At 47.7% G+C, this 24,260-nt stretch overlaps 1 protein-coding gene across 2 annotated transcripts; it reads right to left on the bottom strand.

Moving 5' to 3' along the window:
- Nucleotides 1-7,055: 7,055 nt before the first annotated feature.
- GNL1 (G protein nucleolar 1) lies at nucleotides 7,056-24,213 on the bottom strand. Of its 2 annotated transcripts, XM_083160014.1 has the most exons (13): nucleotides 24,022-24,213; nucleotides 23,062-23,168; nucleotides 22,504-22,669; nucleotides 18,895-19,031; nucleotides 14,097-14,248; nucleotides 12,801-12,872; nucleotides 12,010-12,217; nucleotides 11,709-11,804; nucleotides 9,566-9,754; nucleotides 9,239-9,417; nucleotides 8,846-8,993; nucleotides 8,602-8,742; nucleotides 7,056-8,421 (listed from the first exon to the last, which is right to left on the bottom strand). In XM_083160014.1, the coding sequence occupies exons 2-13, from the start codon at nucleotides 23,132-23,134 to the stop codon at nucleotides 8,162-8,164; spliced, it is 1,821 nt and encodes a 606-aa protein (XP_083016140.1). In that variant the 5' UTR covers nucleotides 23,135-23,168; nucleotides 24,022-24,213; the 3' UTR covers nucleotides 7,056-8,161. The 2 variants fall into 2 exon arrangements, with proteins under 2 accessions (XP_083016140.1, XP_083016139.1); XM_083160013.1 differs by having other exon boundaries at nucleotides 23,062-24,213.
- Nucleotides 24,214-24,260: the final 47 nt, after the last annotated feature.

Raw genomic sequence — 24,260 nt, 5'->3', positions numbered from 1 at the left:
AGGAGGGTCCGAAGGAGCCAGGCACCTATCCTAAAGCTTTTAGAGGGTAGGCTCCTCCCCTACTGCATCCCGGACTCTTCAGTTCAATCTTTCAAAGCCACTGGAATACATTAACTCAGTACAAACGCCTGCACATATTATATGCACATTTTTCAACAATAACTTTTAACCAAATAACATGAAACATCATGAACCTGGCATACTTACTGAGCGTAAGGGAGGGATCGCTGTGTCACCAGGACCATATCAGAGAAAGGGATTCGAACGGTAAGTTCTTACAAAAATCCCGTTTTCTCTTTCAATGGTCCTGGTGACACAGCTCAACACTGGGACGTTCCAGAGCCGGTCCTTTGGGTGGGTACGCTCAGGTCTGCAGTTCTCATTACTGCACGCCCGAATGATGCGTCCTCCGACGCGAACTCATGGAACCTATAGAATTTGGCAAATGATTGAACAGATGACCAAGTGGCAGCCCTGCAAACCTGCTCAGCTGTTGCCCCATGTCGAACCGCCCAAGAGGTGGCAACCGACCTGGTGGTATGCTCATTAATTCTGGCCGGAGCAGGCCTACCAACTTTTGTATATGCAAACGCTATAACAGAGCGCAACCACCTAGCAATGGTCTGCTTAGAAGCAGGCCATCCAATTTTGTGTATGTCATACAACACTAACAAGGTATCAGTCTTTCTGACACTCTTAACTCCGTCCACATAAATGCGTAAGGCACGCACAACATCCAAACTCCTCAATTTGTCCCTTTTCCTTGAACCCTCTGGGGGTTGAAACACAGGCAGAACTATCTCCTGATTTATATGGAATGCAGAGACTACTTTCGGTAAAAATTGGGGTACTGTCCAAAGAACAGCCCTATCATCATGAAATATCAGGAAGGGAGACTTGCAGGACAAAGCTCCCAACTCCGATACTCTTTTTGCTGACGCCACTGCCAACAAAAATACCAGCTTCCATGTAAGGAATTTAAGGTCAGCCGACCTTAATGGTTCAAAAGGTGCCTTCTGAAGGCACTCCAAAACCAGCGATAAGTCCCATGGTGCTACTGGTTGTTTGTAGGGAGGTTTCAACCGAGACACCCCCTGTAGGAAGGTCTGTACTTCCGGCAATAATGCAATCCTTTTCTGGAAGTAAATGGACAAGGCCGAGATCTGCACCTTTAGAGACTGAAGGCTTAACCCAGATGAAAAACCATCCTGCAAGAATTCCAACATTTTTGTCAATTTAAATCGTGATGTATGAGACTTCTGTCTCTCACACCAACGAATATAGGTCTTCCAGACCCTATAATAATTTGCCGAAGACACCGACTTTCTGGCTTTTATCATGGTGTTAACCACTGCCTCTGAGAATCCCTTATTCCTTAAAATGGCGGTTTCAACAGCCAGGCCGTCAAAATTAATCAAGCTGAATCCAGATGATTGAACGGCCCTTGTCTTAGAAGATCTGACCTCAGAGGTAGACGCCACGAGTCCACAGACAATTTCTGAAGCCTCGAGTACCAGGACCTCCTTGGCCAATCCGGGGCCACTAAAATCACTGGGATTTCTTGGGCCTGTATTCTCTTCAACACTCTCGCCAGCATTGGGACTGGCGGAAAAACATAAAGAAGATTGCCCTCCCAGGGGATAGTCATGGCATCCACTGCTTCTGCCAGTGGGTCCCTTGTCCTGGCATAAAACCTGGGCACCTGATGTTTGAACCTGGATGCCATCAGGTCCACGTCCGGGGTTCCCCACTTCAAGGTAATTTGATGAAATATCTGAGGATTCAGGCTCCATTCCCCTTCCTTCAGCTCCTCCCTGCTCAGGAAGTCGGCCTCTATATTCTCCACTCCTGGTATGAATATAGCTGATAAAGCTGGAACATTCTGTTCCGCCCACAAGAGGATTCTGGACACCTCCCACATGGCCAGTTTGCTGCGTGTGCCTCCCTGGTGATTCAGATATGCCACAGCTGTGGCGTTGTCGGTCGGAATCCTTAAAGGGAGCCTCTGTAACCTGTCTCCCGCCAGAGAAATCACTTTCCACACAGCTCTCAGTTCCAAGATGTTGATCGGTAAGGTAGATTACTCTGGAGTCCACAAGCCCTGCAGACGCAGGTCCAAGACTACTGCCCCCCAGCCCCTGAGACTGGCGTCGGTAGTGACTACCAGCCAGCTCCAGGACTGCAGTGACCGACCCCACTGAAGGGAATCCACATCTGTCCACCATTTCAGGGAGGCTCGAGTTTCCGAAGACAGCACAATCTGTTCTGACTTCATGGTCTGTGTGTTTCCTGACCAAGCCGTCAAAATGTTCCACTGGAACCCCCGAGAGTGGAACCTGGCAAATTGCAGCGTCTCGAAAGACGCCACCATCTTCCCCAGCAGCTTGAGGCACCTCCACACTGATGTGCTCCGAGAGCTGAGAATCTCCTGGACTAAGGCAACCAGATCCCTGGCCTTTGCCTCCGGTAAAAATACCCGATGTAGATGGGTATCCAGAATGACCCCCAAGAATTGGAGTCTCTGTGACGGCACCAACTGAGACTTTTGCAAGTTTAAAAGCCAGCCGTGAGCCTGCAAAAAACTGATGGCTTCTGCCAAATGACTCTGCAACCTGTCTGCTGACTCTGCTTTGAACAGCAGGTGGTCCAAATAAGGTATCACTGTGATTCCCCTCAGTCGGAGCACAGCCGCCATTACAGACATTATTTTGGTGAAAACCCTTGGTGCTGTGGCCAGACCAAAGGGCAACGCCTGGAACTGTAAGTGCAGGTTCTGGGTGTATGGGGACATGAAGATACGCGTCCTGGACATCCATGGACGCCAAAAATTCTCCCTGGTCCAGGCTTAGCAGCACTGACCGTAGAGACTCCATTTTGAAATGGTCTACCCACAAATGGACATTTAGTGACTTTAAATTCAGTATTGGTCTGAAAGACCCGTCTGGTTTGGGTACCAGAAACAGAGTGGAATAAAAGCCTTTCTTCCATTCTGCCCTGGGAACCGGGATTACCACCCCCTTCTCTAACAGAGAGTGAGCTGCTCTTAAGAGAGCTGTACGGAGCCGAGCTTCCTTTGGTAAAACTGTGGGAATGAATCTTCTCGGAGGAAGACCTTTGAAGGGAATTCTGTATCCCTGGGCTATAATGTCTAACACCCAGGAATCCTGGTCTAGTAACGCCCAGACATCCTTGAACAGTGATAGACGACCCCCCACCTTTACCACTTCCGGGCAAATCCCCTGACAGTCATGCGGAGGGTTTGTCCTCTCCTTTGGTGACAGGTTTCTTGTGGAAAGAACCAAATTTTGACTTTGGGTCCTTACCCCTGGAGGACTGAAACTTTCCCCTAAATGACTGTCCTCGAAAGGACGCACCACCTCTAGTGGAGGGCCGAAAGGACAGCCTAAAAGCAGAAAATCTTGATGTCTGCTTGGCTGCGAGGGCAGGCAGGAAGGTACTCTTGCCACCCGTGGCCTGCTTAATAATCTCTTCTAATTCAGATCCAAATAATAACTTTCCTTTGCCAGCTCAGCTCCGCTGCAAGCGTTCTGAAAGGCGCCAAAACAGAGTGAGGGAAGAGACCAAGTCCCTGCTGCTGCGGGGTCCGTGACTTTTTGGCGCCAACCACCCCCAGTCAGCCGCTCCCTTAGTAGGATCTCCTAGTTCCAGTATCTCCCCCTCGACTGGGGACCACTTGGAACATGCCTGTAACACACTGCTGTCCTCTCATAACAGGAGCTCAGTGTGTAAGCTCCGCAGAAAATGGCCGCCGCCATCACGGAGCGCCTGTCCCCCATGATCCCCACCTGCGTGAAGCCGGTTTCAGAGCGCTCCGGAGCCCAGGCAGCTTCTTAAAAGAAGCTGTAAGCGCTGCACAGGGAGGCCAGACAGCGTCTCCCCTGTGCACAGTGAGCTGACAGGACGTGCTTCTGTCAGCTCCTGCTGCGCTAGCAGTGTGAGGATTCACTAATGAGAATCCTCACTCTGTGCCTACCTAGCTAGGGTGAAAGTTAAAAAAATAATAAAAATTCCCTAACTACTCTAATTCTTCGGCTGCTCCTGCAGCCCTTTAGAATAGCACCCACTCCAGTGGGCACCTAACACGAACTGAAGAGTCCGGGATGCAGTAGGGGAGGAGCCTACCCTCTAAAAGCTTTAGGATAGGTGCCTGGCTCCTTCGGACCCTCCTACATCCCAGTGTTGAGCTGTGTCACCAGGACCATTGAAAGAGAAATATGACTTAGATATTTTGTCTTCTACATCAATATGTAGGTTGGCTGCCCAGAGTCTAAGGGCACGGGATACAGATGCAATCGCCACCGATGACTTGATCGCTCCTGAGGAAGCTGTATGCACCTTTCGTAGGGAGGTTTCTATCTTCTTGTCCATAGAATCCTTGAAGGCTGCTGCGTCTTCTACAGGTATTGTTGATCTCGACGTAAGTTCTGCAACCGCTGCATCTACCTTTGGAATTTTACACCATCCAATAAATTCTTCATCCTTGTACGGAAACATCTTCTCCACTCTGTTACTAAGGGTGAGCTTCTTGTCCACATTTATCCACTCCTTAGCAATCATTGCTCTTACTACTTTGTTAACTGGGAAGGTCCTTCCCTTTCTGGATCTGTCTTCGAATAGAGGATCCTTTTCAACTGAAGTACCTGGGGCTTCATGGTAGTTCATCGCCTTATATATGTTCTTTAATACATTTTCCACAATATCAAGATTAAAGGTTCTGTCATCCTCAATTTCACCCGATTCATCCGTGGAATCCTTTATTGGATCATCCATTCCTGATGAACCATCATCCTGACTCAACCCAGCTTGTGATCTGGATCTCTTTGCTGTCTGTGACTGTACAAATTCGTCTTTAGATACGAAATTCTGCTTCATCCATGACATAAGTTCTTTTAATATCTCAGTATGATCTGATTTCTTCTTTATAACGTCCCTTATGGGATCCTTATGTTTTACTTCACAATCTTCACATAATGATTTGTTTTGACTAGCAGAAAACACCTTGTCACATGACATGCAATTTGACAATATATTTCTTCTTAGAAACTCTTTTCTTTGGTACAGGGGTACCTTCTGTAGGCACACTATAAGAAATAATAATGTATACTAAGTAACTTGAAAATGAAACATCTAAATGCCCAAAACCAAAGGGCTTACCTCACAGGGGCATTATCCAGCTTAGGGGGAGAAGGCACATCCATATCAGCAACAGCTAACACCAGCACAGCATGTGATGCCATGAGTAGCGTTTAGCTCTGTTTAAATAGGGCGCCATAACCCTTAATGCGCCATCCAAGCAACAGTCAGGATAGCTAAGCGGAACAAATATTGTTTCCCCTGTTTCCGGGGACACACTTTGTGCGCACACACAGGTAGCTCTGGGCGGAAGGAAGACGCCGCCGCGTACTTCCTCCCTTACAGTGCTTAACACCGCAGCGTGCAGTCGCGGCTTACAGCCCGGACTGCCGCATGTCTCTTAGCCCAAGCTGCCTTCTTATGCCTTGACTCCCGGCCACAGCTGCTGTCTCCATGTCGGACAACACGCTCCAGAACGTATGTACATACCAACTTCCATATGTAGTCACTGCAACATAACGGGCATATGTGCAGGGGTATAGATAAATCCAATCCCCCTCACATCTTCTCCTCCCCGGGAAGCCACTCCATAATAAGAGGTAACCCTGCTTGAAATAAACAAATACTCCTTCTCTGTCCTCTCTAAACGGAGACATGAAAAAAAAGACACTGAGGTGAAGGAGGAGGAGGCTAATATACCCAAGGTGGGCGGTCCTAGAGAAAAAACTCCTGTCTAATCTATGGGGGAAGGGAAACATCCCAGTGTTATGGCTGCCATGGGGATCGTAGAAGAAAATGGCACTGGGCTCCTGCAGCAGCTATGGCTGGCTGGAGCACAAAACTGTAACCTATGTCCCGCAGGAGAGGTACAGGGTGGACTTGCCCAAGTGTCCTGGCAGTGAAGGAGTGGACCCGGGTGGCTGAGAGCTTCCTCTCAGTGTCCCTCCTCTCGTGCAGCCAGGCACGGATGTCAGTGGCGGGAACTCTCTGTGCAAAGCACAGTTCCCTGCCTACTGTCCCCTGCTAACAAATGGCCACCACGGAAAAGCTTCCACATGCAGCGCCGGTAAAATGGGGCGCTGCCCACAAACTGAGATCCCTGGTGGTCCAGCAGGAATGGGCGGTGGACCAGCCGTCCGCTTCCTAGCTCAGCCGGCGGTCCCCTCCGCCGGCAGGGAGCACGTTACCTTTAAAGGTCCCCGGCGTCCGGTGGCAGCTGCGGCTCCCCAGTGCCAGGGGGCGGCTGCAGGTCCCCACCCGCAAGTGGCGATGCAGCTCCGGATCAGGTGATGAAGTTAGGCTGCTAAAATAGCAGCCCCTCTAGTGGGTGCATTTGGCTACTGCCAGCACCCTGAAAAAACTGACTTCCTAGGCCCGGAGGCAGGGTAGAGAAGGGGAGGAGCCTGGCTGCCTGGGAGGCGGTTGAAGTTTAACCTCTAGGGTGCTGGATGCTCTCTCCCACTCCACTACCCACAGTAATGCCTGTGGCCCCTGATGTCTCCCGAAGGAGAAAATGTCAACCTTTTCATATCAACAATTAATTATGTTGACCTTTTGTTTGTGTTGACCTTTTGTCAGTGTTGAGCTAGACCATGTCGACCTATTGACTGATGACCTATCGAGCGGATACTGTCTAGGTAGACACTGACAAAAGGTTAACATGCACTAAGTCGACACATGGAAAAATCAACATGGATCTTTTCCGTGTCAAAGTGGACACCTGTCGAAATGGAGCCCCAATTAGTGTAGCACTTTGGGCACTTTACCAATTGTAGGCCACGTGAATGGTAAAGTAATCAAAAGCCCAAAAATTCGTGAAAACCTCATGTCATCCTTTTGATGTGTCGACCACTGCCTATGTCGACCTAGACACTGCAGACCTATGAACCGCTCCCCTAACATCTCTACATCCGCTCTAATGAACACACAACTTGGACCCCAGAAATGATTTACCTCAGGAATCAGTAAATATAATTGTATTTATTTGTTTTGTACAGCAAAATAGACATCTGAAGCCATGAGAACGAAGAGAAACCGGGTAACATGCCTTGTAAGCTGGGGTGATAATCCCAAGGGGTAACTATCAGATTGTGCAGATTATTGTGTAGGACATGACAGTAGCACCCCGCCCCTGTCCCAGACATAAGTTAGATCTCCGGTATTCTTAGCTAATTTTGTGGCATTCTGACCATTAAGTTCCCTCAGACCTTACAGAATTGTGTCAGGAAAATAGATATTAAAATTATAATTAGCACATTGGTCCCCCATACGCTTCCATCGGATGATATGGAAGATAAAAAAAAAGCACATATTTGTGTAGTATAATGACAGGAGCCGCTGTACCGCACAGCTGCCAACTGTATTATTCCAAACACTCGTTCACAGCTATCCTAGAAGGCACACACCTCACTCTGCATATAATACTGGAATTATAGTGTACATAGCACTTACACCAATCAGAGGCTACAATATTTATGAGAAAGCAGCCCAACAAAGCAGCAGGAATGCCACTGAGGTATATCCCCATGCATTACGCCTCAGTGCCTCAAGAGATGTCCCTGTCACAAAATGGCCGCCGCACTGTTTATAGGGCATGGTACATCAACAAGAAAAGGCTACTCCTCGCAAATCCACACTCAGCGACCTGATCACTCCAAACTCACACACTTAAGCGGATTATGAGCTGCCATTTTAAACCACATCCTGGTCCTATGAAAGAAAAGTAACGAGATGGGAGGTAGAGAGGGGCGAAGAGAAGGGTGAGGAATGGAAGAGAACCCTGTACTCCCGCTCGCCGACTCTCTCCCAATGAAGTTCATTAGAGAATGAAATAACGTCCCATCTCTTCACCCGTCTCTGCACTGAAGTAAAACTCTGGAGAGCAGAGCGGATTACCGAGTAACGGGTCACCGGCCTCTCAGCAGAAAACAAAATGTCTGCCTGGAAACGCCTCTGCTTGATTACAGCACGGTAATGAAGGGGAGGCTTAAAAAAAAAAAAAAAAAAAAAAAAGGAAAAAAATGTTATCCCTTCTAAAGCACAACCACCTTAAATTCACACCCCAATTCTAACACTCGTCTTCCCCTAGGACTGCATAGGGGTTGATGTCAGAAGATTTATTTTTGACTACTTTCTTGGCCTGGGAGGTAGAGGAGTCTTCCTCATCATCCTCTTCTTCATCTGCATCCCTGTCACATTCTTCTTCCTCTTCACCGGAACTTGAAATCTCCTCCTCTTCTCCACCTGAGGAGGAGCGACCATCAGATCGGCCTTGTGCTTGAACGTGGGAGATCATCTCTAGGGTGTCTTGGTGTTGCTCCCAGACCTCTGGTGGGGGGGAGAGATGATATGCATTAGTGGCATGGTTGCTCTATTGAAGCTGAGGCAGCCATCTGGTGACTCATTTGTAATGAATACATATGCTGAAAACTGGTTCAGCAGACAAAATGGCTGCCTTCACAGTGCAGCTTTAACAGAAGTAGGGTGAGGAGAAGGCTAGGTGTATACCTTTATTAAGGGAGTAACCTGGGGGTCTCATACACAAGCAAAGACGTCCATCCACGGCAAGGCGCAGAAGACTGTTGGCCGCCCTGTAGGTGTCACTGCGAGCGGCCTTTGCGGTCTTGTAACCGCGCTTGTCTGCCCAGGCTGCGTGCAAAAAAAGGCAGATATTACAATGTAGCATCTATCTATATAACCAGTACAGCACCATACAACACCCATCTGCACATGCTAAGGAAAGGTATCTTACCTTCACAGATGCTCCATGCTGTCCAGCTCGGCTGTCCTTCAGGGTGGGTAAGTTTCAGGAGTTTGGAGACAGGGATTCGGCAGGACAGGTAGCCCACTGAGGTGTAGGGCTCCTGAATCTGAGCAATCGGATAGATGCCGGCAAGAAGCTGTGAGAGACAAAAGCGAGTCATGGAGACTTTTCTTGTCGTGTCCTGGTCACAATAAATCCCCCCCTCCCCCCAGACTACAAGCTCTACTAGGTCGGCAGCAGTGTGGACAGGAGCTAGTAAGTATACACAGGGCACAGACAGAGCCGCAGATCTGGAACCAGAATACAAGGTCTGTATAACAGCAGCATCACACCTGTGTTGCTAGTACTGTCCTCCTGTATTAGGGTGGGACAGGGCTTTACCTGGTGCTGCTTGTCGATAAGAGATGGGAAGATCAGGCCGGGACAGTCACACAGGCGCACTGTTGGCGTCAGGAAATATGTCTGGAAGTATTTGGTGTGACCTGGGGTTCGGGAGACGCTGACGATCTTTCTTCCGACGAGCCCGTTGATGAGGGATGACTTCCCCACATTGGGGAACCCTGCCAAAGGTAAGAGGAGAGCAAAGGACGGTCAGAAGAGCTTTGGACCTCATCCAGTGTAGAGTAGAGACCAGGCAAATTGACTATTTATATCAGGCACTCAGACCTACAATAGGCCAGCCATAGGAGATCGCCAGTCGTGTCTCACCTACACAGCCGATGCTCAGTACCCCATCTTTGTACAGCTCCCTGCTTGGTGCCCCTAGTTCTGCGTCAGTGACCTGCTGGGCTAGAACCGCGTCTCCCTCATCGGCTTCACTGTCCTCTTCCTTGCTTGTGGGGCTACACAGAGCGGCAGAGTCTCTTTCAATCTTCTCTCTCCAGCTGGTCAGGTCAACTGTAGAAGAGGAACAAATGAAACCATACAGGAGGAACCCAGTGTTTGTATAAGGATGGAAGAGCCAGTGGCCTAAGGAGCCAGACGTGATCAATCAATAAATCAAGAGAACAGTTTATGGGATCGATTCTGGTTGACTCCGTAAGCTGCGAAGATCACAGCTTACCAAGCGCCAGAGAGCTCGCCTCGCCGAATCGCTGCGGTTTCCCCTCGCAACCACGGGAGGGGATGTGTTACTAAGACACTTCCCCTCGCATGCCGCCACTGCAGAAATCATTTGATGGTCGCCGACCATCGAATGCTTTCTCCTGCCATCGCAAATATAAGTCAGTTGAGACTGACTTATATTTGCGGCCGGTGAGACGAAGACAGGGTGGGCGGCTGACGCCAAGGGGCAGCCATCAGCCCGCCTGCGTAGCCATGGGAACACCCAGCGTTTTCAGGGGGAGGCCCATAAAACGCTGGGCGTTCCCATGGCCCAGCACGGATTCGGTATGAAATCCCGATAGGGTCAAAATACCGACAAGGACAAAACACCGACAAGGACAAAACACTGACATCTAGAATGTGCAGGTGAAACTGTCAACATTACTTTGGGTCGAAAGGTCGTGAGGTCGACATGGGTTTTTTCACCCGAGTGTCGACAAAGTCGACATGGACACAGTTGGAGGTGAACCGCAGTCCGTCACATCGCTTGCAATGCTTCAGGCACTTTTTTATTGGTACTTGTGAGTTATCTGGACGCCCGATTTTTTGATTGTATGCCTTAAGTTAAGGCATACAATCAGATGCGATGCGATGCGATATCGCATCGCATCGCATCGCATCGCATGCGATATCGGATGCGATGACCCGATTTTTCCATAGGAATCAATGTTAAAATGATTCCTATGGAAAAAGGGGTCCTTTTCATACCCCTACTATCCAAGTGGGCATGGAGTTGGATATAAACCTGTGGCGAGCGTAGCGAGCCACCGAGCCCGAAGCGTGGCGAGCGAACGGTATTCCGTGTCCCCTCGCGGGGCTCGCTACGCTCGCCACGCTTCGGGCTCGGTGGCTCGCTACGCTCGCCACAGGTTTATATCCAACTCCATGCCCACTTGGATAGTAGGGGTATGAAAAGGACCCCTTTTTCCCATTGAATTCCATGTTAAAATGGACTCAGTCCATTTTAACATTGATTCCTATGGAAAAATCGGGTCATCGCATCGCATCGCATCCGATGGTCGCATGCGATGCGATGCGATGTGCCCGATCCGACCCGATTTTCAAATCGGGCGTCCGGATAACTCACATGTACCTTTTTATTCTCCCACCACGCCCTAGTGGATGGTAGGGCATGAAATACCGCCTGTCGGCTCATGTTGGGTCAAAAAACAGTGAAAAAACCCATGTCGACCTCACCAACTGTCGAACTAAAGTCATGTTGACAGTTTCACCTGTACATTCTATATGTCGGTATTTTGACCTTGTCGGGATTTTAAATGTCGAGATTTTGTCCTTGTCGGTATTTTAAATGTTGGGATTTTGTCCTTGTCGGGATTTTGACCCATTTGGGATTTTAACTGCCTCCCCCCCAGCACCGCCAATGTCTGCCCCCGTCCCTCCCTCGCCGATGCGAGCGAGCAACTCGCTGCGGCCATTCAGTCAGGGTTTGCACATGCGTAGAAACGACGAATGGAATAGGTTGTTCCGTCCCTTCATATGTGTACGGCCAAACCCCACTGGTCCGGAGGGAATTCGGCCTATCGGAATGATGGTGAGCGGCAATTGTGAAGACCGTGTGGATGACTCCGTAAGACCCCTGATTCTGCAAAACTCTCCAGCAATACATACCCCAACTCAAAGGCGCATTTAGGTACAGACACGTGAATGACTTGCAAAGAACAGTACGGAGAAAAGGAGAGAACCCCAGAAGATAGCAGCCATGTTATATTAAAAGGTCATCAATTACCATTCCCAGCTGTGATCATCTCACAAGCTCGCAGGAGCTGATTGGGGCCCAGGGCTGAGCTCCACACCCGGCGCTTCTTCCTGCGTCTCTTAAACACTGATGGGAAACAAAAGGATTTACATAGGAATTAGATAAGGAAACGAGGAGAGATCATCAGCAGAAAGGTACAGAGTAGCAGATATGGATGGAGAAGAGAGCAGCATATGTGGAGGGGGTGACAGGTAGATATAGAGGGGATGAGAGATCTGGATGGTGGGGAGAGTAGGTGATGAGGCCGGCCACCCACACATGCCAGCCATACCTGAGGAGGGGTCCGGTTCCTCAGTGGAATCTCTGGGGTAGGAGGTGAAACAGACCACGTGGACCTGTGGGAACCTGGTCTGAAAATAGTGTTTCCAAGCTACCACTAGCGATGGGGGAGCCAGGTCGATCTTATTAAGAACAAGGATCAGCGAGCGCCCCAATTCTTGCGTAACATAGTCATAAAAAGCGGGCGAGAAATGCAGGACCTAGGATACAAAGAAATCACATTATCATTTGTTTATACTAAACACTAAGAGCCAGATGCACTAAGATCAAAAGTGATAGAATGGAGAGTGATAAACAACCAACCAATCAGCTCCTGTCTGACATTTTTCAAACAGAGTCTGTGACATGGCAGGTAGGAGCTGATTGGCTGGCTGTTTATCACTCTCCATTTTATCACTTTTGAAGCTTAGTGCATCTGGCCCTAAAGGTTTCCAGAGAACGCAACGTCTACAGGAACAAAAAAACAACAATTATTTACTCTTGAATGCCCACTTTTGAAAAAGGGTATGGGTCATAGGGTAGACAATAAGAAGGTTGACCACTATTGGTCGACAGGCCATAGGTCAATATAGTAAAAAGGTTGACATAGCTTAGGCCGACACAAGCAAAGTTTCACCAAGGAAACTAATTTGGGGTCCGTGTAATAACATCTACAAATGAACACCAAAAAACCCCATGAAAAATGTATGTCGACCTTTTCATATGTCGTCTATATATCCATGTCTACCCTAAGACCCACAACTGTACACAGACAGGAGCAGAGATGGGGAAGGTAACACTGACCGGGTGCCGGATGTCTGTTATTAGCAGGACAATGTCAGACATCTCTAGAACTCTCCACAGCTGACGCCAGGTCTGTAACAAAGAGCAAAGCATTAACGGGAAACGCTCGTGCAGAAGATCGTTACTTAAAAACTAAACAGACGACCGTTTCGCTGTTACTGGATATTTTTGAACCAAATGTACATTTATGACCGACGTTTGTGCATTTTGCTATTTTTAAGTCCACAAATGCAACTGAAACAATGGACAGTCATAAAACAGGATCCCTGTGCTTATTGTCAATAATCCTTCTGGGTTTATTGGGCAATGGTTATAAACCTCCAAGGGACTGAACATTAAGGAACTTCTTATGCTGCAGGCCATAACCATGAACACTTCCTAGAAGTTAGTCCTGACCAAAAGGTCATTAAAAATAAATTAGGAAAAATACCTCATAAACCCCCCCCCCCCCCCCCCCCAAAAAAAAACAAGAAACTGATCAATAATGAAACCACTGGCATAGAACAGAAAGTATTGCCTGACCTTTATTTCATCATTTCTTCTTCTATCCCCTAGGACTAGTGTTAGAACATACCTATATTTGTGCGCTGCATGAGGAACTTGTACCTTTACTTTGTATTACACATTACAATTGCATCAGATTTTACAAATCAACTTACTTTATGAGAACATCACCTTCTAGAACATTTCTTGGTCCCTGATCCACAATTAGGATCTCATTAACACAATTTGTGAGTCGGCATTAAGTCTTCATTTGGGAAATACTCACCTACGGGCATATTTTGGAAGCTTATCCCCATTACCGTGAATATCTATCAGGGATTGATATATTAGGGCCAATACAGACACTTGCCGACATGATCACTGTAATCCAATAGATTAGGGCAATGGGCCTAATTCAGAACTGATCACATGACTACGAATTAGCAGGTTGGGTGATTTTTGATAGACTGCGTATGTGTACAGGCCGTAGTAGGTATGCGTGAGGCCGCCCTGTGATAAAATCCGACTGTCGCGGGCCGTTAGCAAGGTGATTGGCAGGAATTCAGCATTTGGGGGTGGTAACCGGACGGTTTCTGCCAATGTCAGGGAAAATACGGGGCTGGATTTCAATTTGGTGGGGTTACTTATACCTGATTGCAGGGTGACAAAAATTAGCAGCCCACAGATCAGGTCTGAATTAGGCCCAATGTGACATTGATGCTAAGAATTTAAGGAATGGATAATGAGGAATAAAAGGATCTAATAATCTGGAAAGCAGAACGGATTTTCTGCAATCCCACCAAGAAGTCTCACCTCCAGGTTGTGGTCGAAGTAGCTGAGCTCCCGGGGGCTGTGACTGTCGTAGATCTTCTGCAGATATTCCTTGAAGGCCTTTTCCTCCTGCAGCAGAACAGTCTCCTTGCTCATCTCATAGTTCCAGGCCGGTCGCTTTGGGAAGTCCAACACTGGGATAAAGACATTATATTACTCTGCTGTAGGCGAATGTGACAAACATAAGCGTGAGGCTGAAACTACGGACCGTGCAATTAGTTTGCCATTATTTAACTGCTTGACTGTATGTGATGCGACCGCAGCCAGGGGTCCGCAACCCGTCACCTATGGTTGGCATGTCCCGATAACTGTATGGGGTGTACTCAATGCCGAGTAGCGGCCATCAAAATGGCAGCGGACTCGCTGCATCTGCGGCAAACATCGCCGTTTAAGGGAATCCTCCGATGGCGAGGATTTTGACGGAGCATTGAATATGGCGAGCGGCCGGTAAGGGGGTTTGAAGGCAAGGATAACTTGTTTTTGGCGATCCTCGTCATACACAAGTGATTCTCGCCATACTAACCCCCTCGCGGGCAGCAATGAATACTCCTCTTTATGTGCAGAATGGACCCCCTGGGAGTATACCAGCCTCTGACTGGCCGCATCACTCCTGAAACTGCGCCCCAGAAGGCCTTGCAAGCGACATTCCAGGGGACATGCGCTGGAACGTCAAGTGCTGAATCTGCCAGCTGCAGCCCCTAACTTCACGCATTAAGGTGAGGCAGGGGGCTAGATGGGGGAAGGGGGGGTGGATCACTTAACATGAAGTGGGGAACCTCTAGATTGTAAGCTCCTTGGATCAGGGCCCTCTTCCCTCCTGAGCTCACAGCCCTCTTCTCTTTCACATCAATTCAGCTCTCTCTCGACCCGAATTGAGAGATTCTCAAAATACCTGTTAAAAATGCCAGCGCCACTTGTACCAGCTCTCCGCTTATAATATCCTGCTTTTACATCCTGAGGGTGCTCACTTGCCTTACAATCCCCGCAGGAGCGTGGGAAGCTATCAGGCACATTTCTGTCTGCCTGGGGGAGCTCTGACATTAGGGGACACGGAGGAGAAGCTCTGTTGTTGCACTGGTCACGGACGGAGGCCCTGGACTGCACACGCGCCATCTTGTGGCCTAAGGAATCCGGCAAAGATACGAGCCGGGTTGCTGCGCTCCGGCTCTTATGCGCTCCGTGCGGCGCTCCTGAGTGCCAGGTGAGCTGCGGTGGTACGCGCTGGTGGCCTCTCCGGAGTGAGTAGCGGAGAAGGCAGAAAGCGGTCTCTGCTGAGACACGCTGCCGCCGTCCGCACGGAGGGGTCCTGCGCCATCTTGCCCCGCTCACCCGTTCACTGGACTGGGGTGCTTTGAAGCTTGGGACGGCTGGCTGGGGTCTGAGAGACTTGGAGCTCCTGTTTGCTTTATGACACTTCCCGGTGAGGCAGCCTGACAATTCTTCAGCAGTGAGTGGTGTCTGATGTGAGACACCTGGTGGCCCAGTAACGTTGTACCTGTTTGGATACCTGCTCAGGATTCTGCTGACAGTGGTCTGCTTTTGGACTCCCTGAATTACATACATCCTGAAACTATACTGGCACTGCCCTTCGCGGTTATTGGTCTCCTGTATGCACTTGGTGGCATGCTAGCCGCCATCAGTGTATTTTGTGTTTATCCTATTGCTGCCAGTCTGCCGTTTGGATAGTCCTATAAATCCTGCTACGTGTGATTTTTATACATGACCATGGAACCATCTCTACACCAGATACTAGGAGCAATTCATGGAACTACTATCAGACTGCTTCGCCAGTTAGATGATATACGGGGGAATGTCCCAGTCTCTACCTATAACATTGAACAGTGCGATCCAGATCTACCTGTGCCTATTGATCCTATGACCTTGCCTGCTCCTGCACTGGACACTGCTCTGGCCATACACTTCTCCGTTGCAGAGGGCAGTGTGCCTGTATCCTCTACACCTGTGGTACCTGCCACCCCTATGCCAGTTCACACTTCTGCCATCTATTTCTCTATGAATCTGCATACAGCACAGTTTAATTGCTGTCCCGATCCTGAAGATTGCCAATATGATGCTATGTTCCATTCACGACTTTCCCATGCCTTCCGAATTGAGGACTATGGGAATATTCAACATCCTTGTGTTCCTAGCACCTGCTCAGGATTGCCCTACTTGTATATGCTATACTCCGCATTGGGCTGGATATGTTCCCATTACTACTGTGGAACTTATCCTGATATCCCTCTTGCTGTTGGCGAGGACCCTGTTCCAATGACTGCTTCTCTTCCTGACTTTGAAGAATGGCCAGACTAACACTGTGTACTAAATTATAATTTGTGTTATCCCTTCCTGTTTTTCTTTTTCCTTAAGTATATCCTGACTCTCTTGTTGTCTGTCCATATAGACGCCAATTATCATATATGCTCTTTAACCTATAACTCTTTGGGAGGCAATTTGACCTCACCTATATGGTCCCACACCATAAGTTACTATACCTGCATTACCCTGTAGTGTACAGTATATAATATTCATGCCATTGCCCCAATATATCTATGTTCCAATATCCTGTTATTGGAGGGGGGGGGGGGGGGGGGGTTTGCTTAGATTAGTCTAGCCTAGGGTAGGTTTAGGGGGTAGTTAATGGGGATCCAGGTACGCCTTAGTTGGGGGTGGGTTGTACAGGGTGGGGGGTTATTTGGAAGGTTTGCTTTGGGTTTTTGGGTGGTTTATTTTATAGTTTTGCCCCCGCTGAATATCCATCTTATATCCTTTATATGGGGAAGGGGGGAATATTAGATAGATAGTTAGCATAGGTGTTAGGTGGGGGGTAGTTGAATTAAGGGATCCAGGTATGCCTAGGTTGGGGTTAGGTTATACAGGGTGGGGGGTTATGGGAGGTTTACTTTGGGTTTTGGGGGCGGGTTACTTTGCTAATTTAGGGTGGTTAGTTTAGTAAGGATATAATAGTTATTTTATTTTGTGTTTGTGTGGACTGGCAGTCGGCCTGACAATATTTTCGGTACTTGTTTCCTAGAACGGCCACAACGATTTAGATCGTTGTGGTCGTAAGATAAAAAATCGGATCGATCGCATCGCATGCGATTTGGTCGCATGCGATGCGACCGATCCGACCGACCGATTTTTCACCCGATTTTTTTTTTTTTTTCACCTGATTATTTTCAATTGCCCCCCCAAATGTTACTAAGTGGGCTAGACCCCACGATAGACGTCAACCCGAAGCGTGGCGAGCGCAGCGAGCCCGCGAGGGGCGGCGGTGCGCGTCCTCCGACCTTTTCCTTCCCCTACTATCCACTAGGGCGTGGAGTGAGAATAGAATAGTGTGGCGAGCGCAGCGAGCCACCGAGCCCGAAGCGTGGCGAGCGCAGCGAGCCCCGCGAGGGGACGCGTATAACTTCACAGGTATACGCGTCCGCTCGCCACGCTTCGGGCTCGGTGGCTCGCCACACTATTCTATTCTCACTCCACGCCCTAGTGGATAGTAGGGGAATGAAAAGGTCGGAGGACGCGCACCGCCGCCCCTCGCGGGCTCGCTGCGCTCGCCACGCTTCGGGTTGACGTCTATCGTGGGGTCATGGCGGGCACATAAAAAATGTGAAATGGGTCATATTGGCCCATTTCACCTTTTTTATCATTTTTCACTATGTGAGATGGACTTAATCAAGTCCATCTCATCTTGTGCCATTATAATGGCACAAGACCGACAAGATCCTCCCGATTTCAATGTTAAAAGATTTTTTAACATTGAAGTCTATGGAAAAATCGGGTCAATCGGTCGGTCGCATCGCGGCCGATTTTAATTGGTCGCGACCGACCGATTGACCCGATTTCTGTCAATCAAAGGGAAAAAAATGTAAAAAAATCGGCCACATCGTGAGGATCGTGTCCCTTAATTAAGAGCCACGATCACTCACGATTGTGGCCGTTCTAGGAAACAAGTACCATATTTTCTTTTTTGGTTTACCCGCTTGACATGCTACAATATATTTGTCTAGCTGTGTTCTGATTATATGCACATAAATAATGGCATTTCCAGATATCTCTCCACATGTTCTAACACTTAGGCTGTTTTACCTGAAAGGCGCCTTCGGGTATTTGTAATAATTATATCGTTGTTGTGGAGTATTGGGATACACTTTTTGCCTAGTATGTTGTCCATATATATTGCTCACCAGTGGGTGTATATGTTAATGCCAGATGACTGTGTGTTACTATCCTTTATATGCATGTTATCATATTTGTCATGTCCGATTGCTGTATGTTCACCTAAAAATCTTAATAAAAAATACTTAATTTAAAAAAAAATGCCAGCGCCGCTCACAGCGACTTTTTTTTTTTTTGGGGGGGGGGGAGGCGCGATATTTAACTAAATGGCAATGAACTGACTTGGCTGTCTTTGTATTTATTTATACTAAAAGAACAGTCACTGTGAGCGGTGCTGGCATTTATTACGGATATTTTGAGGATCGCTCACAGATACGTTGGTACTCAAAGGGTTAAAAAATGTAATGACTCTAAACTGCGGCTGCCCTGTGCGAAGACAGGGCGGGCAGCTGACATCTGGCCCCCCACACCCACGTCACGGCCTCATTACCATGAGAACACCCAGCGTTCTCATGGGAACGGCCTTGAAACACTGGGCGTTCCATATGGTAATGGGGCGTTCCCATATAGAATGTTCGCCATAAGTGCACGCACCCTGGTCTGCACATGCGCAGACGCACAACACATGTCCAAATGGATCTGAATGTCATAAAGTTACCGGATCCTGGCCTGTAAATGTTTTCTATATCCACTTCTAGTTCGGTTTCTGGAACAGTCTCCAAAATTTTCTCTATTGCGAGTTTCTTCCTGTGTTCGATTTCCTCTTTACTCTCTCTTTCAAGTTGAAGTCTAAACCTGCAATACAAAGAAAGACCACAAGATGTCGCTGCTGTTTAAATGCAAGGTGCAATTATTTTTTGACGCTTTCAGCGCGGTTAAGATCAATGAAAATTGGAGCACTAGTAAATTTATAGCACAGGAGCGATCAGATCCACATTGCAGCTTTTCTAAATGAAGCCACATCCCCTTTGGCATTTGCTATGGCAGACTGAATGGCAGGGCAAAGCTGGTTAGCAATTGCTTTTCAAATAGTTGTTTTGTCAGGTGGCACAATGGAGGAAATTTACTAAGATGGAAGTTCGATTTAACATGGGATGTTGCTAAGGGCAACCAATGAGAATCTACGGTACTTGTTTAGTTTCACGGCGGCAGCATGGCCGCCCGCTACTTCCGGTTTCGGCGCTCAGAAAACTACCTAAAAAAGTCCATGCCAACGTGAATTGGTTCATACCGCCACTATCCACGTTGGCATGGAGTTGATTTTAGATAGCGTGGTGAGCGTAGCGAGCCACCGAGCACGTAGCATGGGCCAGCGAAGCGAGCCCCGCAAGGGGACACAGACGCTGCCGCCGTGAAACTAAACAAGTACCGAATCTACTTCTTATTTATTTATCACCTTCTAGAAGATAATAGATCGTATCTGATTGGTTGCCCATATCTGAAATAGAACTCCCCTCTTAGATGACACAGCAAATGATGCAACGTTCCCTTGAACGGCTGGAACTCCCTGACAAATGATAAAGAACTTACACGCGGAGCGATTTAACACAAGATATTGTGGCATCATCATTGACGATATAGGGCCAACACGGATGATATAAGGGGTCATTCAGAGTCTTATTATTATTATTTTAGTTATAAGGCGCCACAAGTGTTTCGCAGCGCCGTACAAAAGGAACAGTGCAAAACTTAACTACAGTAAATAAATAATAGAAATAGATAAAAGGAAAAATGAATGCCACAGTTCAAAACACATTACATCTAGTAAGTAGTGAGGACTTGATCAACGTGCTATTAGGGGCTGGTGGTCATAAACGTAGATGAGTACAGTATGCGGAAGCGGATGGTCGCTGAGTGTCTGAGAGCTGTGAGTGACATGTGAAGAGAAGAGGGATCTGACAACAGGAGGGAAGAGGTGTCTGCTAATCAGCGAAGTCACAAAATCGAGTGATCATCAAATGACTGCGCATAAGCCGTATGGCCGCAATGAGCGACAAAACTCCATACCACTATGTAGTTTGATCGCAGTAGTCACAATTTGACTGACAGCAAGCCAACGTTTCCGAGTGGAAACCTGGGATGGAATGTAATAGGGTGCGACTTTTCGGAAGGTTTTAAAATTTGCACATGTGAAATGTAAGATTTCTGGTTATAATTCGCAAATGTAATAGGGTGCGATTTTTTTATACTGCTCACCTGCTCCAGCATGGTCCTCTCTCTGCCACTGCTCACTTGGCAGCCGCACTGACAGCCTGTACTATATGGTGACCCTGTGACATCACAACGTCTCCGCTACAGTGCGGCCCGCTCACCTGGCTGTCAGGGGTGAGTGAGCAGTGGCAGAGATGCAGCAGGTGAGTATGTATGAATGTTAAAAAAGTGTAAAAGGGGCGTCACCTATGTGACCCAGCAGGCACATTAATGCTGTTGGAGCCCAGTGCCGATTTCAAAATACTGGGGGGACCCACAGTTTTTTTGTTCCCTGTATTTTTGGAACCAGGACCGTTCTAAGAGCCCGGGCTGGTTTCAGAAGTACGGGGGACCCCTACTCTTTTTGTCCCCCATATTTGTGGATCCAGGACTGGCTCAATGAATCCGGGGTTGGTTTGGCTCAGGAGGTGGGACTCCATGCTGGTGTTTTTTTTTTTTTTTTTACTTTAATACATTCTTTTGGAAAGAACCATGCACAGATCTCACTGATCTGTGCATGGTTCTGTCAAATTCGCCAGTCTAAACCTGGTCTATTTGTCTGTCGATATTTGGTAACGTTTCCCAAAAATCGCACCCCATTACATTTGCGAATTCTATAGTTTATAATGGAAAATAACCTGGATGCGAATTGCAATGCACATTTTTTTCACATAACAAATCGTGCAATTTTTACCGCTAAATGTGAAAATTAAATTGCAATTCGCACCCTATTACATTTGTGATTTTTGGTAAACGTGCGCATTTGGGATTGTGTGGATAGCGATACATTCGCAATCCTCTATAATTTAGCAAGGGGCACTTTTCTCTGTCTGGGAGGCAACTTTCACCTCGCAGTCCACGGAGAATTCTCACATTAGCGGGCAGCTCTGAATGACCCACATAACCAGGATTTTAGTACATGTACAGACAACAGAGGGGGGCCGTTAAAGACCCGTGTAAGCATGCATGGCTATCAATACAGTGCGTACAAACTAGATGATATACATGAAAATATTGTTAAATACATCAATATCATGAACGATATGTTCACGATAGTTGTCAAGTGTGTACGCACCTTAAGTCCATACACACCAGAGGATGTAGTAAGAGATATCGCGCAAAATGGGCTTTCTGAGCAATATATTTTGTTATATTTTATAGTGTATACCCTGAATATTTTAAGCTGTGCACGCCCCCTCTCTCATCCTGCATGTTCAGACGAGGGAGGTCCTGGTTAACAATGGCTGCATGGCCTCCGCTCCACCCCCCTCCTGCCGGCATCATGTTTAGACCCTATAGTTTGAATGAGGACTTCTTTTTTTCCCCCAAAACCCCCTAATTTATATGGTATGTTTGCATCCAATAGGCAGCTTTATACAGTGGTACCATTAGGTAATAATTATATCTGAGCTACTCAGGTATTGGTATGGAGGTTAGATGGGGAAGATGGGGTGATGCTGATAAATATGGATAATGATGTTCAAAGCTGGTGGGTGGGATGTAGTGTAAGTGGAATGGGTGGTAGAGAGTAGGGGGGGATATGATCTGAAGTTCAATCATAACCCACACCCACATACAGCACTGCCGATACCCACCTACAACCACATCGCCTTACCCCTCATACTCTCTCTCACTGACCACACTTCATTCTATCGAACCCATCAGCGAAGGTGAGCACTTTGGAATTCTGTATTCATCTTTACAGTAAAATGCAGCTAAGTGCAGGTCTTCAAATATTATAAAAACATAGTGTACACCTATAACTCATGCGATAAAGATAGTACTTACACCTCTCAGGATTAATAAGGACATAAATCGGGACTAGACTGAGTAGTAACCACAAAGAATAAGGCGGGTGCTACACCAAGCTGCAGCAGTGGGCAAAGAGCGATATTTCAAAACCGTATAAAAAGGCATATATCCAGGACGATACAAGCAAAACCAAGATCCAGGAAAGCCCTCCGCAGGATAAAAGTCACAGCTATGACCAGCTCAATGACTCCTATGCTAGAAAGCACAAACAGAAGTGCACCAACACCAAAGTTTCACAACATACATCTGAATTACACACACAAACCTGTTTGGGTCATATCCTCTGTCCCCAACTTTGAATATCTTTGGCTGCTGATTGATACTTCTCACTTCAGGTCGGACGCTCTCACTGTCCGAGGTGTCTGTATTCTCTCCGCGCTCCCTGCTCTGGCTACGACTGTTGGACTCGGACCTGCCAGCTTCAAGTGGACCTGTCAGGAATAGGAAAGTAACAAAGTCTACCCGCAATCTATACGTAGTCATTTTCAGACAGGAAATAACATCAATAAGAGTGCAGACTATTACTTCACTAGTAATCCGTGACATGGCTTATTCCAGGAGAACCGATAGGACGCATTCTCAGCGATAGTCTGCACAGTGCCTTAGTAATACCGATGGTGAACATACGGCTCGTTTACACAAAATGGCTACGAGCTCGCATATACTATAAGACAATTCTGAAAATGAACAAATGGCCAAGTATTTCACATATTAACAAATATCATGAAGGAGATTTGTGCTTTACTTATTAATCTGCAAAGTTTTGACATAACTGTATGTGTATAACGTACTTATGTGTATAATGAATATATTAAACGCTCACCCCTCTTCCGCTCTCTCTTGTCTTGAAGCTGCTTCTTCTTCTGCTTGCTGCTAAAAGGCTTCTTACGAGGCATTTTTTATTTCATGAACCCAAGTTCTAGGTCAAATCTTCAAAACAAAGGTCCTGTCAAGCAGCCACAGCTATTGCTAGAATGTTTTTTTTTTTTTTAGCTTCACTAATACTTTCAATGTGTTTGGTAAAATATTTCTGCTCTGTGACAACACTAGCTAGGATAACCATACAAAATACAATTCCTGGGGGACACTAAACTTCTACTTAGATTAACACAATCATTGCATCCTTCTAGGTCTAGTTATAACCACGGGAGTGGACCTACTGGGCCTGGATTTTCTGCACAAGCTCCTATGGTGGACCCACAGCTATCCTTCCACAGCCAGGAGGACCTTCAGCTATCCTTCCACAGCCAGGAGGACTCTCGGCTATATCTCCAAAGTCAGGAGGACCCTCGGCTATCCCTCCAAGGCCAGGAGGACCCACAGCTATCCTTCCACAGCCAGGAGGACCCTCGGCTATCCTTCCACAGCCAGGAGGACCCTTGGCTATCCCTGCACAGCCAGGAGTACCCTTGGCTATCCTTTCACAGCCAGGAAGACCCTTGGCTATCCTTTCACAGCCAAGAGGACCATCAGCTCTCCTGCCAGGACCACCGTCGGCTATCCTGCCAAGACCAGGATCGCCCTTGGATAACCCTCTAGAAGCAGGATGACCCTCGGCTATCCCGCCAGAACCAGTATGAAGCTTGGTTATCCTGCCAGAATCAGGATGATGCCCCACTATCCCGCCAGGTCCAAGAGGACTCTCACTAACAGACTTCCTTCCCAACTTCCTCTTCTAGACTGCACTCTTTGCACTTAACAACAGCCCCTCCAGGAATACCCCTTATTCACTGGCCCCATTAGATGATCTTCTAAGTTTAGGCCTACTGTAAGAAGTACTAACCCAACATGTGTCCCACCAAGGCTAGGCCGCCTGCCCCCGATCCTGGGCCCTCACCAGTCCAGTGCCACCCTATTAACCCACGCGTGGAGCCCCGGTGACAGAAAATGACCCATGTGCGTTCCACGATCCAGGCCGCGGTGCTGTTGGTCAAATCGGTGGGCAGATGCGTGTCACGCCTCTATCCGGCAGCCAAAACGGACCAATGGGTAAAGGCCGCTGTCGGTGCTATGCACACGTGA

Source organism: Crinia signifera, chromosome 9, assembly GCF_055691185.1.
Source record: "Crinia signifera chromosome 9, ASM5569118v1, whole genome shotgun sequence".
Lineage (NCBI taxonomy): Eukaryota > Metazoa > Chordata > Amphibia > Anura > Myobatrachidae > Crinia > Crinia signifera.
This window is presented reverse-complemented; position numbering and strand designations above follow the sequence as displayed.